The sequence below is a fragment of the Ursus arctos genome, unplaced genomic scaffold (genome assembly GCF_023065955.2).
Source record: "Ursus arctos isolate Adak ecotype North America unplaced genomic scaffold, UrsArc2.0 scaffold_37, whole genome shotgun sequence".
In the NCBI taxonomy this organism is placed as follows: Eukaryota; Metazoa; Chordata; class Mammalia; order Carnivora; family Ursidae; genus Ursus; species Ursus arctos.
In genome coordinates, this window is record NW_026623053.1 from 25,169,133 (window position 1) to 25,186,203 (window position 17,071).

The following is a 17,071-nucleotide window of genomic DNA, read 5'->3' on the forward strand; positions in this document are numbered from 1 at the left end:
CAAGATCTAGCAGAAGCTGGAGGAACTGATGTTAGGTTGCTGCCATCTTTCAATGAAGTGAGTCAGCAGATCAATGCCAACATTAGTGAACTGCAGTGATGCCTGAAGCTCTGCACCAACTTTGTGATTATAATTGTTGTTGCTTCACTTCTGCCGTTCAAATCCCATGCAAATTTCCCTTCTGATCAAGCACCCTATGAAGGAGGGAATTCTGGGAAACATTTTCAGCTTATGTGAAATAAAGCAGTAAAAAGCCATAATGTTGCACACAGTATTTTAGATATAAATTTTGGAAGTAGGCAATGCGATTAGAAAGACTATAATACTTACGAAGCCTGTATATATTAATATGATTAGAGGGTAAAGTTACCATGGTATTGTTCAAGGCACATAGACCAGATCAAAAAATATCACAAGACTTCCACTTAACTAAGGATAACTATGTCCTTTAAGTGACCCTTCCACTAGAATATAACTAGATTCTGCCTATATTCTTACCTTTAATTACATTCCTAAGTTTTAGAAAATAAAGAAATCTCCAAGGATCAAAAACAGAAGCAAACAGACCACAGCAAGTTGAAATCGGAGCAGAGAACTGTGAATGGTTAGCACATGCAACGGGAGTGTATTTTCCAGAAACACATGACAATATATAATCCTTACAGAACCCAACGCTCAGCAAACACAAAAAGTTTAGCCTGAGAACTCCATGTTCTTGGTCCCTCATGACGAGAGAATTGCTCCCAGGATAGTGGCATCTCAAGGAACAGGCAAAACCCAATCTAAATCCTCTGTGGTAGAAAAAAAATGCCCCAAATATGCTTTGGTATGCCACAGAATCATTCAAGCAAAATATAATCCAACAATAAAAAGAAGTGTTAAAAGAAAAAAGGAAAAGGAAAAGAGAACAAGCCACTTTGAAATATGAATGAAAGCAAAACCACAAATAATAAATTTAGATCCGCCCATGATCTCAGATTCTGTGAAATTATTAATTATAAAAAATAAAGTAATAATATATAAAAATAGGAAATATGAAATAAATATGAAATAAAAAGAGCAATGAAGTGTACCTGGGTGGCTCAGTCGGTTAAGCATCCAACTCCTGGTTTCAACTCAGGTCATGATTTCAGGATCGGGGGATCGAGCCCCACATCGGGCTCTGCACTTGGCATGGAGCCTGTTTGGGATTCTCTCTCTCCCTCCGCCCCTCCCTTGCCCCTCTCTCTCTCTCTCTCTCTCAAAAATAAAAAAAAAAAAAAAAAAGAGAGAGAGCAATGAGAAAAGCAGCTCTTTTAAGAAGAAACCAGATATAGCTTCTGAAAATAAAAAATGCAGTTGCAGAAATTAAAATCTCCATGGGTGGGTTAAACAACAAACCGAAGTCAGCTAAAGAAATAGTAATGAACAGGAAAACAGATATGCAGAAATTATTCAAATGCCATGCAAAGAAACAGATATGGAAACATGAAAGAAAGGTTAAGAGACATGGGGGATACAGTGAGATCTAACATATATTCAATCTGAGCTCCAGAAAAAGAGAATAGTGAAATTAGAACAACACTATCTACAGAAATAATAGATGAGAATTTTCCAGATTTGACAAAAGGGCAGAATCTCTACAATCACAGATATAGAAAAAAGAGGTCACAGCAACCAGGATTATATAACAAAGAGGAAGTTTTAAAATGATATAGATAGACACAGCCCCGGGACTGTGATAACAGAAGACAAGGGACCCAGTGACATCTGTATCTGATGCCCATTTAGGCCTGAAAACTCCCAAGTGTCTGTAAGCTGGTGGTGGGAAGAGAGCCCCAATGTTGGGCAGAAGGATGCCACCTCCCCTTTGATGATTCTTTCTGGCACACTGCAGTCCATGAAGATGCAGTAGAGGATGGCCCATGAGTGGTTTTCATGGTGGATTTGTGGCATCCATATGTTGTAGCAGCCAATCAGCAGGCCCTGGATTGCATCTTTGCTCCAGGATGATGAGAACATTTCCCATTCTAAAGTCAGTGAGCGTGGCCCAGGATCAGCTGGGCAGACTGTGGTGAGGTCCAGTCCCACCTGTGTTACGATTCCATGCTCTGAAACCTGACTTAATGGTGAGGTCTTATTTGGGATTTTTATATGAGTATTTTTATTGGAGCAGGTCTTTCCTTTGGTTATTGGTTATTGGTTATTGTAAATAGAAAATTTTCTCCTTGTATTTTCTTAGCTATTTTTCCCTTCTGATCGTTTGTTTCTGCATTCTTTCCTGCCTGATACTGCATTACTTTGCTCTATTGTGACAAGAGAGTTGGTGCCTCTGTTACCCATGTGATGTTGCTCCTTGGTATTTTCAGTTCTCTGAAGAGTAGCCAAATGGTTAAAAATAAAAATAAAAGTAAAAATATATAAGAAGTCAGTATATTTCCATAATCACTAAATAAATGAAATCAATAGTTAAAATCTTCTCCCAATACACAAAAAACAAAAACCATCAGGCTCAAATGGTTAGAAAGGAGTTCTAATAAACCTTCCAGGAAAATGATTTCAGTATTATAAGTCTCTTCTAAAATAGAAAAGAGAGAATACATATTATCCCTATATATGAGACAAGGCTATCCCTGAAACCAATATGATAATAATAGTAAAATAACAAACATTTCAACAGAGTATAACAAAATTACACAACGAAATTAGATTTATTCCAGGAGTGCAAGGATGGCTTATCATGACAAAAAAAAATAGTATAATACATATCATTCATTTTTTTTTTTTGTAAGAGAATGCACACGCACAAGCAGGGGGGAGGGGCAAAGGGAGAGAGAGAAGCAAACTTCCTGCTGAGCAGGGAGCCGCCCAATGCAAGACTCGATCCCAGAACCCTGGAATTTTGACCTGAGCCATAGGCAGATACTTAACCAACTGAGCCACCCAGGCCCTCTGTAATACATATCATTTAGATATTACTATAGAAAAACTTAATGTCATCAGATACACAAAGACATTCAATATATTCAACTTCCAGATTTGAAAGAAAAAAGAAGAAAACAAATTTAAAAAACTAACTTTTGCCAAAAGAACTCTAAAAGATCTCAAAAAGACTCTGAACAGTGTAATGCCTGTTATAAAAGCTCAAAACAAATAAAACGGGAGGAAATATTGTGTGTATACAAGAAATATGTGATAAATCTAGTTTTCTAAGGGAACGCTAAAGCACAAAAATAAAGGCTAGTGGAAATAGTAGGAGTAAACAATATTCTTACATTAATCCTGAATTTAAAGGAATTGCCTCTAATTTCTCAATGTGTAAAGATGATATTGCCTGTGCATTTAACAGATACTCTTTATGGACTAACAGAAGTCTTACTTTCTTTTTTCCCTCAGTATTTTATTTCTGAGACTTATCTGTGTTGTTGTCTGTACCTGTAGGTTATTTATTTTCATTCTTTATGGTGTCACCCATTATAAATATACCCCAATAGATATAATCATTGTCCTCTTTATGGAAATTAGTTTTGGTTTTTCTTCTTCTTTTTTATTATGAACAATGACATAAGGGCTCTTGCATATGTCTCTTGTTCCATATAATCAGAGTTTTCTAGCATAGATACCCAGTGGTATTACTGTGTCTTAGGGCAAAAGCCTCTTCGAATTTATTGTGTAATTTCAAATGATTTTCTGAAGTTGGAGTGTCTACAGACCTCAAATTCACTAATTCAGCAAATAAGTACTGGTGGTATTTGCCATATATTTTTGTTTTTAGCTCTAGTTATGAATCAAATTTCCAAAATCTCAACTTTGCTTTTAGATAAAGTAGGTTTGGACTTTATAGATTGTTATATTTTGATATATTTCAATTATTTTATAATATCTTGAAGAACGTGTGAAAATTGCATTTTTGTCAACAATCCAGTTTTGTCTCAAACACCAGCATGCAATCATAGAATATTGGTATAAATTGAAGCAGTCCATTGTATGTATAAATCAAACCCCTACCAACTGGAGATAGATAGATAGATAGATAGATAGATAGATAGATAGATAGATAGATAGATATAGATAGATATCTTTACATATATATGTAAAATTTGACTAGAGCCACATGAACATGAGTTTCAGTGATGGGAATTTAAATTATGCTTATATTTAAGGTGCTCGTATGGGGAGAAAAGTAGAGGGACCGCAGTTAAGTGGTAAAGAAGCTTTTTGGAAGTGGAATAGAAGTTTCTTTATGTTGAATGGGGTTTTACTTTGGTGAAATTTCTGTGCGTTCAAAGTTTCGGTAATTCAGGCATTTACTAGAATGGTTTGTGGAATTTTTTCATAAAATGGTTATATAACTGGTTTGACAGGAGACACATTGAAGTGAATATGAAATTTTTATTTTCCAAGGAAAGCTACCACCTGTGCTCCATTGAGGCCCTGTTACTTTTTTTAATAGCATGTTTCCTTAGCGATATATAAGCCTCATCCATAACTTCTCACTTTTTTTTTTTAAGATTTTATTTATTTATTCGACAGAGATAGAGACAGCCAGCGAGAGAGGGAGCACAAGCAGGGGGAGTGGGAGAGAAGGAAGCAGGCTCATAGCGGAAGAGCCTGATGTGGGGCTCGATCCCGTAACGCCGGGATCACGCCCTGAGCTGAAGGCAGACGCTTAACCGCTGTGCCACCCAGGCGCCCCATAACTTCTCACTTTTAATTATTAAAATTGTCACCTGTCCTATTCAGACCTCCTGTCCGTTCCTTCAATGTAGCCTAGAATAGTAGCTTCCGCTTCTTAGAGCAGGGAGACGAAATCATCTGCTTTTATTCCTCTCTTTTCCTCCCTTATCCCTTGATATATACTATTAAAAACAGAATGTGAGCATAGACAATATTCTCTATGTTAAATGACTCTGAGTCACAGAAAACAGGTTCCCTTTCAGCTGTTGCTGGTTCTCTTTATAGTGCTGACTGCCTCCTGGTTCTCCATGTATCTGGTGTCCAAATGCTGACTCTCATGGGGTCTTTTTTAAGTTTTTTAGAGGGTACCAAATTTCCTCTCCCTATTCAGTCCCCTTGAAAGAAATCTGGCTAAGGCATGGCTCTTTCTTTCCTGGAGAAGTTCCTCCAGACAGCTTCTTGCTGCTACGGCTCCTTCCAAATAGGGAATGCTGTTAGGGAAGGGGGCATAGACTCGTCAATGTTGCTTAAACTTAAAGCACTAGAATGGCTCCCCACCAAGGGAAATTTAAGTCATATCTTTGCTATGCCAGAGACTGGGGATGAGGGCTGACCCCTGACACTCTTTATCTCAGTTCTGCCTTCTCCTTCCTGTCCCCGCTACCAGCATCATCTTGTGGTTGTTGTTCAGTGACTCATAAGATTTAGGCAAAAGAAAATCACCATTTCCTAACAAATCAATGTACTGTCCCCTGTCCCCCTCTACCCACCCAGAGAGGAGAATGAATAGTTGCTCCTTTAAGAACCGTACATTTCCCAAAAGGTGCCATGCCCCTTCACAACTTCTTATATTTCTTTTTATCAGTAACCAGTCAACTTGGGACAACAGAGAGTTTTGTGAATAGGACCCTTGAAGGGTTTCATGGTATAATTCTCAAAATATGATAGTTTCCACTATAAACATGGTCCTATTTTTTAAATATTTGGAGCACAAAAATATCTTTTGATCAATTACTCTTAGAAGCCTATTTAACTTACATAATATGAAGAATTAATTGGTTAATTATTTATAAGATAATAAAAATTATTAAGATTCTGTATGGACACAAACACAAAATCGGTGTTTCTAGAATTTATATTAAAGACTCTTCATTTTGATAGTCATAGTAATTTTAGCTATAATTATTAGAGATCCACACCAAGAAAAGATAACTAGAAATTGTTACAAACATGTGGAAGCATATTTTTTACATGAATTGTTTTAAACTTAAAGTTTCAGAAACACATAATCCTTACTATAACATTAAGAAGACTTCTGGGCTGGGGCACCTGGATGGCTCAGTCGTTAAGTGTCTGCCTTTGGCTCAGGTTGTGATCCCAGCATTCTGGGATCATGTCCGCATCGGGCTCCCTGCTCAGAGGGAAGCCTGCTTCTCCTTCTCCCACTCTCCCTCTCCCCCTGCTTGTGTTCCCTCTCTCGCTGCCTTTCTCTCTGTCAAATAAATAAATAAAATCTTAAAAAACAAAAAAAGAAGACCTCTGGGTGAATAAACTGAAGTAAAACAGGATCAAAGAATCTCCTTGCCAACACCTAATGAAATGAAAAATATAGTAAAAGAAATACAGCCAAAAGGCACCAAGGAAAAAGTCATGTCATATGCATATAATAAATTTAGGAGAAAAAAGAACATAAAACAAAGATGTATTCTCATGCAATAGCCCAGAACTGTGTTCTTTTTTTAATTAAAGATATCTGGCTAAATAGTTTTGGTATAATTCTGTATTTTGAGGGATGGGGAGAAATAATGGATTATTTAACGACCATTTATGAAATGCACCTCTTCAAAACTCTCCAAACTCCTAGAAACATTCCTAAAGAACCATGAGATTTAAAAATGTCTCACTAATGAACTGTTGTGGAAAGAAATGTACCAAGTATACGTTTCCCTTGTGTAACTATTACAAATTGTGTGAAAATCGTATGAAAATCATTGACAGGTGGAACCCCACCAACACCAAAGACACCCACACTTGGGCTCCCCATTTTCCAGTGTTGTGCACTGAGCAGCAGCAGGAGCAAGGATAAGAAATACACCGCAGCTGGAAGGGTGGGCGGCTCACCTGATCTTGAGGAATGAGCCTGGGTGCAGGATAATTAATGGGGTCTCAGAAGTTGAGTCAGAATCCAGCATCCATCAAAGGCTAAAATTAACCCTTCAAGTTCCCTCCTTTCCCTAGCTTTTCATTCTGAAACAGAAGAGGTGGTAGCAAAATCTGGCCCTCAAAATACAGCACCCAGAAAGAGGACTAAATGAACAAAAAATCACAAAAGCTTTGTGAAAGCGTGACTAGAGAAAGTTACCTACAGTCTTTCAGATTAAATAGAAGGTCTGGTAGAACAGTCTGTTATAACACATCAACATTATGAAAAGAATGGCACGATAGCCATATAATCTTTCTTTTGAAAAAAATGAGAAAAAGGAGAAGAAGAAAGAAAAGAAATAAATATTGAATGAAAAAGGCAAGGTAGATAAAAAAAATCCAATCTGTGAAGGAAAAGAAAATAAAGCAATTCTCTGTGAGTAATATGTAAAGGATAATGGGTAGAGCACAGTTAACATTTTTCAAAAGGAGCTCCAAGAACAGATGACCAACTAGAATAAAATGAAAGTGGAAATTACAAAACTAAAGATAAAAAATAACAAAAACTCAAATCAGAATATTGAATCCAATTAAACACAGAACTCAGATTAGACAACTGGAGGGAATAATGGTTGCAAAGCAGAATATTACAGTTCTAAATTATGAAAAAATAGTAACACTACAAGCAGCAAAAATCACAAGCTGAGAAGCAGTGAAGCAGGAGCAAATGGAGTAGTGTTTAACACGGATATTAACATAAATTAACATTAATTTTGCATACTTAATATGTGCAAGGCACAATCCTATTCGTTTTCTCATTTAGTCCTAAAAAACAAATTTATAATCTATAGTGTCTTTTTTTTTAATCTGAGATTTTACCTTTATTTAGTCAAACACACAGTATTATGTAGGTGACAAGTTAATAAGTCTTATTTAATAACACAAACAAGAAAAACAAGAGCCCTGCTTCATTAATCTGAAAGCAGAGGACTCTCATCTCCCCAAAACCTAGGCTACTCCCTGCCATTATTTGGATACTTTGCAGAACTCATTCTTCCAAGCACCAAATGTTCATTTATTGTAATGAATGTGCCACACTTAATGAGATCCTGGCTGTCTGTAGTAGTTACTCCATTCCCTAATCACCTAATGTTTTTGCCGTGGGACAGACTTCTCCATCAGGGCACACCTAGCTATAGTGTCTTAACCTCATTTTACAGTTAAGAAAACTAAGGAATGGTGATACTAAGTAATTTGCTCAAGTATGTGGAGAAACTAAGATTCATATCTCGTCATCCTGATGCCAGAATTTCTCTTATTATCCACTGTTAAGCATGGCAATGACTTCACTTTGAATTATTATTGATGGTGTAATTTAATTCACTTTGACTTTACTTATTATTTTCTTCATTACCTACTTTACAGAAAGGTAGGAATTTTTATGAAAACACTGAAGTCACTACTCTAAGAAAAAGCCCAAACCGATGTCATCAATATAAAGACAGGAGATGACTGAGGCTAAATGATCTCCCAGCTTAATCCTTAGGTCCGTGGTGATACTCTAAGAATCAGAAAGCCCTACTTGAATTTGTTGAGGTAGACGGTACCAAGCTGCTGAAGTGGAAATAAAATGCCTGCCAATGTTAGTGACAGTCAATTCATGACAGAGCTAGTGCATATTTTTATAAAAATTAAGGACTTCAGGCTAAATATGCTTAGTATAATTGCATATTTTGAATGGGGGGAGAAATGGTGGATTATATAATGATCTTTTGTGGGGAATGTGCTTTTCAAAACTAAATTGATGCATGGTCCAATTGAAGTTTTCATCATCTTCTGATTCAGTCAGTATTTTCCATAAAACCTGGAGACTCCATCAACCAAATCAAAGAGTTTTATAGGGCAATATTTACTTGACTTTACAAGTACCGTTAACCATTCTTGTATTTTTTTTTTTTAAGCAGATAGTTCTGTTTCATTGCAGTGGTGCATGAATATATGAATACATAATATGTTCCCAAATTAAATTTTCCATTTTGAATAGAAATCTTGAAATAATGACAAATTCTGCAAAAAAATATAGTCAAATTATCCTTCAGCTCAACTGTCTTCTTAGCAATTTGTTAATAACTAAAATGACCAGAAAACAGAAAAATGCTGAAAAAACAAAAATCATGGCTTAGAGAATATAATAGGATTTTTGTTTAAAAAAAAGTGAAAATGTCCTTCTATCAGCATTAAAGGAAATGAAATTTATATAATAGCTTATAATAGAAAACTAGAAAAAATCAAATAAACCTTAATGACACCTACCAGTTTTTAATGTAATAATTTTGAATCTTTCATTTTCTTTTCATCGACATATCTATATGTATAAACAATCACAGTTACCAGTCTCTACTAGACAAGGACATTCATGGGCTTATCCTTGGCTGCCTCCCTGTATTTAGTGAGTGAGTATAGTTTTCCAAGTGTGAAGGTCAAGATGTTTGAGAAGTTTGAGATCAAAGAGAAGGGTGGATAATGAAGGTAGAAAATATTTTCAAAACTGCATTATATTAACACAGTAACTGAGGAACTGGTTTGTTCTGTTGTGTTGTGTTTCGCATTTTCATTTGAGCTCGAGTTTTGTTTTTGAAAGACAATGTGGCAAAGTAAACAAGACTGGAGAGGAGTCAGAAGATCTGGCTCATGTCTACCCTCATTTATGAATTGCACGGAACTTAATTTCCTGGAAAACTTCAGGAATTTTAAAACATCGAACAAAACACATCAAGGAAAGTGCTTCTTAGGCAGAAGAACCCTTTCTATATATTTGTATTATTTAGTATTTATTTTTCTCCTTTATATATAAAATGAAAAACATTATAGCTAAATACAGCAACCTTGCTTGAAAATATACAAATAAAACATCTCTTACAGTAGGAGCCTGAAAAAAAAAATATTGTCAGATGAAAAGTTTTAGGATTGGCAAGAGAATTTTTTTTTTAAGTAAATGGAAATAATTTAATAAACGTATGTTTCTATATTGTTTAGTACTCCTTTTGTTGCTTTCATTCAATATGTTGACCTGAAAATGACTAGTTTTAAAGAAGTGAGGGCACTGTTGGCAAGACTGAGATTCGGAAGACTAAATAATTTAAACAACCAGAATTTTAAAATGTAATACACACCCAGATATTTTAGCTTATGTAGTTTCCAAAACAAAGTGAGACAAACAAAAACACCTGTATGATCAGTGTAACTCTAATGTAGGACAGGCACCAACAGATTGTAAACACTCTCCAGGGTCCTTTTAGAGTATAGATAGTTGATTTGGTGTCATTTTCTCTTTTCTGTTGGTTCTACTGGGACTCAGATACAAGCAATGTGAACTCTGTTGTCAACCTGTGACCTTTCTGTGATAAAGAAAAGATTGGACTGTTGTCTCCTGAGTGTGAGATAAGGTAAGGCTTGCCTGAGGAAACCTTTTGCAGTCATAACCAACTGTCCAAAAGCTGATAATTGGAGGTGATACAAAATTCTAAGATCAATGTGCAGAAATTTTTAAGGAAAACATAAGCGGCAAGTTTAAGAATGGATCTTTTTAGTTTCAGGGATTGTAGCTGAGATATCACTAATGCCTATTTATTTTTATCCCTATTGTTTATTTTCCATAAACAATGATTTTTTTCTCTACAAATCTTGGATTTTTTTCTAGCTTTTTTTATTCAAGGTAAGAATAGCTATATAATTTATGACTTCACTACAAACAAAACTTTTGACATATTTTCCTACTGTCCCAAGTTAAAAGTGTTTGGATTAGAACTGCAATAACTTTCTCTATAAGTCACATACGGAGTGTTTCATTCGCACTCGAGGGAAAGTATCATTTGCCATTAAAATTCTGCTTTAATATAAAAACTATTTCTCTAGTACTCTATATTTTAAAACATTCCAAACATTTTAAAAAAGGCTCAAAATATTAACAAAAATACTTAGTTTTTGTCAGTAAATCAAATTTATTGGTGAGCATGTCAGACCAGCACGGTCAAAAGAGTCAATGCCGTCAAAGACCTCAGGAGTGCAGAGCTCGCCACTTGTCCAGAGGGCCGCGACTGGGAACGTATTTGACTCCACAGCCGTCAGGGATGAGGCGCTTCTTGGCCACTTCGTCTTCAAATTCATTAGCGTTAAACTTCGTAAAGCCCCACTTCTTGGAGATATGGATCTTCTGGCGCCCGGGGAACTTGAACTTGGCCCTGCGTAAGGCTTCAATCACATGCTCCTTATTCTGAAGCTTGGTGCGGATGGACACGATGACTTGGCCAATGTGGACTCTGGCCACTGTGCCCTGGGGCTTTCCAAAGGCACCTCGCATACCCGTCTGGAGCCTGTCAGCCCCAGCACAGGACAGCATCTTGTTGATGCGGATGACATGGAAGGGATGCAGCCGCACTCGAATGTGAAAGCCATCCTTGCCACAGCTTTTCACCATGTATTTGTTGGCACAGATTCGAGCGGCCTCCAGGGCTTCAGAGGAGAGCTGCTCATATTCATCAGACACCATGTGGCCACAGAGTGGGAACTCATCCACTTTTGCCTTCTTCCGACCCAGGTCAAAGATGCGGATCTTGGCATCAGGGACACCTCGGCAAAAACGAGACTTTGGATACGGCTTGTTCTTACAATACCGGTAACAGCGAGCTGGTCTGCGGCCCATAGCAACACCAGGAACCAGGAACCGGGGGTCGAGGAGAAAGAGGCGTGCTCTCCCACGCCTGCGCAGGCGCCTTATACACATTGCCCATCTTCCTGTGTGGGAACCATAGAGTCCCGATGACGACATGAAGACGCTCTTTCAGGACATCCCCGACACTCTATGCCTCTCTGGGTGCAACTTGGCACATGCGCAGAGCAGGCAGTGGCTAGGAATATTTTCCTGTGGGTTGCCGGGTAACGAATTGGGCTTTGCCGCAATAACCGGAGAAACACTTTTCTTCCTGCTGTCCCTCTTGGGCACAGGTCTTTTGCCCTCGGCTTTGGCTTAAGTACAAAAGACATATTTTCGGTAGAGTTTAAATAAGGAAGGTGTCTCCAGCTATGCAATATAGTTTGTGTCTAGTTTGTGTAAATAATCAATTTTCCGGAACTCTTATTTCCCACCAGCATTTATAGATCAATTTCTATTTCTCCAAGAGTATGTGGTTTCCTTCTCTAGATAAAGTAGTTTCTTGGCATAAGGTTCGAAAAGAGATGAGAGTGGAAACATATCTATTGTACTTATTGCTTGATACTTGCTTTAGAAACATGAAACTTTGGCAGTTTTATTGGGCCATATGGAATGATCTTACCAAAACAGCATCCACAAAATTGAAATACCAACTGAATTTTTCAACTTAAGGCTATTTGCATTTTCAAGTGTAACAGCTGCTAGAAACTATAGAAGAGTAACTATTTATGCTTTATTAATCTTTTACACCTGAGAATGAGTTTAATTCTTTTTTTCCTTCTGATATGAGATTTTATAAAAGTATTATGATTGGGATCAGAATGTGGGAAGGAGGAAAATGAAAGCAAGAAAGAGAATTTGTGAATAGTCTATAAACCCTACTTGAATTTTTGTAGTTTTGTTTTGATTCCTTAGTGCTATTTCACAAATCCATGACATCGTGGAACAAAGTCCTTCCAATTTGAATATACTCCACTCATGCTTTCTCGTTAAAAGGGACACAAAGAGGGGTGCCTGGGTGGCTCAGCCAGGTTAAGCATCTGGTTCTTGATTTTAGCTCAGATCTTGATCTCAGGGTTGTGAGTTCAAGCCCCATGCTGGGCTCCACACCCAGCATGGAACCTACTTAAAAAAGTAAAATAAAAAGAGAAACAAGTAAGTTGTGACAAAATAACTCCTGTTCTTAAAGTGAGTGGAGTTTACAAAATAGCCACATCAGGATAGAAGTATTAAAACTCCCAATTTAGAGAACTTAAAGCTTACTTTTGTCTCCTTTCTTCCTTTATTTCTACATTCCCATTTTCCTCAAATAGGTATTATTTACTGCGTAAGCCTGAATATGGAGAGAAATCAACAAGGAAAGTCGTATTGCTCTCACTGAGCTTACAAGTGTAGGAAAGGATTTGAATGCTCCTCAAATAATATATCATCATATTACTAAGTACAAAATGTGCCAAAAGGGAAAAGCAGAGTGAGCCCTGAGAGCCTGGGATGAAGCCCTGAGCTAGCCTGAGGAACGGACAGGGACAACTTTATCAGGAAAGAGATTTCATATAATGACTATGGCACGTGGAGCTTGACTATGCAAAGGCCCTGAAGCAGGCAAGAACCTGAACCATTTAAGGAACTAAAGTAAGGCCAGTATGACTATAAGTGAGGGGGTTAATGGCATTATGTGAGTATAGTGTGTGTGTGTGTGGGGGGGCTTGTGTGTCATGCAGGGCCCATTTTACCAAATTAGGGATTCTGCTCTTTTGTTTAAGACCATTGGAGAGTTTTACACAGGTTTTATCACTCTTTTTGTATATAATATGGTTAATATCACTCTTCTCAATCTTTTTTTATCACTTTTTAAAATCTTTTTTTAATCTTTTTTATCACTTTTATTGTATATAATATGGTCAATATTATTGTTGTTGTATATAATATGGTCAGTAGACTGGAGGAGGCAAAGAATGGATATAGAGAGGTCAGGAAGAAAGGCTTTGCAAGCCTGAAGAAAGATGAGGATGGGGTGAACATGCTTTTAGTATCTTTAACTTTATAAACATGTTTGCATCTGTTTCTACCACTGCATGCCTAGAATCTGTCATCATCCTGGGGGAAAGGAGTCTGTGAGGTAAAAGGAATATAGCTAAACAGAGTTCATGTGCCATCTCATTCACTGACACTTGTCTAGGTCATGCTTTGGGTTTTCAAACCCCTAGAATTCTCTGACCAACAGGTGTTGTGTTATCAGGGCCTATTCGCATAATCCATTTTCCTTAATCCAAAAGGTGACCAATCATGTCTTGTTGAAATTGTACGGATTTTAGCTTTGAAGTCCTGTATCCTCCAAAACCCCCTAGGTCCAGGCAAAATGGAAAGGTTGGTTACCCTATCACATTTATGCATGGGGCCCCTCACAGGTGCAAGACAAAGTCAGAGGGCAGGAAGAGAAGGTGAGCACCAGACTGGGATTCTCCATTTATACTCCTTTCCTTAGTATTAGAGGGGACCCTGTAGAAAATGCATGAGCCACACTATTCTATTTAAATGTTAAAAGCATTACTCTCCATCAGTTCCAATAATTTGAGTGTCCCATATCTTTCGGCTCCTGACACCCACAATATGCATCATGCTAAGCAAACCTTGCAAAAAAGTATAAAACTTGTCTGCTTTGAAGTAGCCTGAAATACAGTCAAGAAGATGATACATGGAAAATCAGATTTTTCTTATTTGCTAAATTTATTACTTTGGTAAGTGCAATAAAAATTGAGCAAAGGGAGACACTGGTGTCACATAAAATAGAGACGGCTTAAAGAATGAGTAGGACCTATGTAGGTGAGGGTAAGGAATAAGACAAGAAAGGAGCATGGCAATTACATGACTGTTAAGAGTTATGAAAACAAGGACCATGTCTATATGGCTCACTGTTTTGTCACCTGTTTTTGGCAAATTGTGTGACCAAGAAAGATAAATGTTTGAATGAATACACACTACTGAGGTGCAGTGGTGTGTTGGTAAGTGTTTAACAACCTGCTCGTTGGGGAGCGGGGGGAGGGAGAGGAAAGCCATAACTTCCAGTGTTTACTGACCTCTGTGGTGTAAATGCTTCATCATCAATTTCAGTTACCAATGTCATATCAATGAAGATGAAAATGGGAACAGATGCATGTGGTCAGCTTTTGTCAGCCAGTATTAGCTGGCTCCAGCATGCCACCATTTAGCTGTGCATACCCAGGAAAAAAGGAGATGACAAACTTGGCTAAAGCTAATAAATAATGCAAAATCTGGAAAAATAAATCTGGGGATGGGTCGGAGAGATCATTTTCTAGGAATCCTTAGAAAGGAGGCAAGTAAACATGTTTAGACTTGATGATTCAGCTTTGTGAAGAATTCTTTCCTCCATGGTTTCTTTTTCCTATTCTACAACTCCAGTGTAAGAGGTCTGCAATATTCTGTACAGGCATACCTCAGAGATATTGGGAGATCAGTTCCAGACCACTGCCATAAGGTGAATATTGTAATAAAGTGAGTCAAATTAATTTTTTGGCTTCCTAGTACATATAAAAGTTATGTTTACACTATACTATACCATAGTGTACTATGTGTATACTACATTATTAAGTGTGTAATGGCATTATGTCTAAAAAAGTACACACCTTAATTTAATAATATTGCTAGAAAATGCTAACCCTCATCTGAGCTTTTGGTCTATCATAATCACTGATCACAGATAGCAATAAGAAATATAATAATAATGAAAAAGTTTTCAATATCATAGGAATTACCAAAATGTGACACAGAGACACAAAGTGAGCAATGCTATTGGAAAAAATGGCACCAGTAAACTTGCTCAACACAGGGGTGCCACAAACCTCTAATACCTAAAAAATGTAGTATCCGTGAAGCACAACACAATGAGGCACAATAAAACAATATACACCTGTACTTGTTGATTAGGTATGCGTCAAGGCAGACTCTGTGTACTTGGCATTAACACTAGATAGTCAAATTACTTCTGCCATCATGCAAAGATTGGAAAAAATAATCCTATGTATCAGTTCAATGCAGCAATTTCTTTCCTTCCTTAATATCATAATACAACCATTTCACAAAGAGCTAAACCTGGACTTTGTTCTCAAAGAAGATTATGCGTTGGAATGTCTAATATACTAATACTAATATGCTAATACTGACATGCACCCTGGATGTCCTCTCCTGCTGCTGGAACCGTCGGCATTGTTGATCACTGAGTCATTATGTAGTGTCTCATCACTTGGTGTTTGACGGTACATTGTGATTAAGAGATCATGTTCCCGCTTGGGCTCTCAATGAAGTGTGAAGTTTTCACTGATGATGAACAGTCATTTTCATCTGTTTCTTAGTAACTTCACACTGGGAACTATAATCTCAAAATGTTTGATAGCCTAAATGAGCAACTTGATATTTTCCTAGAGTTGTGTAGTGAATGTAAGAGTCATAGTCATGGCTGGCTTTTCTTCAAAGTCAGCTGATTGTGTCTATTGTCATGGCTAACGGGTGGTCATGCTGCCTGTCCCTCATGCACCTGTTTCACAATGGTCCCTTCATCTATTTGCCAAATGCGCGTTTTCTGAGTAGAAGTACAGTCAGATGATTTTAAATGTTTAGTCCCAAGTGTCTAATGCATTTTCTTTTTTGGCTGATATTTCATTTTGATTTTTCTCTTTTGGAGAATCTGTTTTTTTGGGGGGAGGGTAAAGGAGCTGAGCATGTACACTTATCTTCATGCTTTACAGCATGAGTTCCCCCAAATGACTGATTTTTTAAATATTGTTCCAGAAAATTGGAAAAAATAGGTGAGGATGAAATCAGGGAGAAGTAACACATATGGGCATTAGAATTTGATTGATTTTAGTTGGTAAATTTTTACTTGTTTACTTGTTTAGGTTTCATACTTATGCAAAATTTATAAGCTACATTAATCAGTTTTATATAGTAAGCAACTGATGTGTAGTTTTTAAATAAATATTTAATGCTATAACAAAGATCTAATTTATAATAAAAACAATGAAGATGCAAAAAAATAATGAAGAGGCTATAATAAAGCATAATAGTAATAATGCTATACTAAAGATGACTCAATACGAAGAATCTGCATGTCTTTAAAAGCCCTTCTCTCTTAAAAGGACTTCGTCCAATCTGAAAATTCTGATCTTGGGCTGGGGTGGTATGTGTGAGGCTTGTCTTCCCACATATTGAGTGCATGGGCTTCCTATGCTTTAGATTTAAGTACCTGTCCATTTATTTAAAAGGCATAATTTTGGGACCAATGTTATTTTTTCCCCTGCTGCCCTAGTTGTTTGCCAGTAATATGAAGTTTGTGTGGTTTACTAGGTTTGCAGACATGCATGAGCAAATATTTAGTTAAATGTTGATATTACTTAATCATTTATACCAAAACACCCAATTGAATTTTAGGTTAAATGAATCTTGTATGTTTAATGGACAATCTCTTTATGCACTGAACAGATTTTTTTCTTAATGAAAGTGAACAGTCAACCTTAGGAATTAGATGTAAGAGTTTTTTAATTATGA

At 37.0% G+C, this 17,071-nt stretch overlaps 1 protein-coding gene and 1 long non-coding RNA gene across 2 annotated transcripts in view; one reads left to right on the forward strand and one right to left on the reverse strand.

Annotated features, from left to right (window-relative positions):
- The window catches only part of LOC130542546 (uncharacterized), a 327,904-nt gene that overhangs the window by 244,503 nt on the left and 66,330 nt on the right, over positions 1–17,071 (forward strand). The gene's annotated exons all lie outside the window — the stretch shown is intronic.
- RPL10L (ribosomal protein L10 like) lies at positions 10,856–11,507 on the reverse strand. Its single transcript, XM_026513527.4, has one exon. It carries the CDS (start codon positions 11,498–11,500, stop codon positions 10,856–10,858), a length of 645 nt encoding a protein of 214 aa, XP_026369312.3. The 5' UTR covers positions 11,501–11,507.

Bases quoted from the DNA above. Each gene is read 5' to 3' on its own strand.
- RPL10L (XM_026513527.4), bottom strand. From the start codon at position 11,500: ATGGGCCGCAGACCAGCTCGCTGTTACCGGTATTGTAAGAACAAGCCG.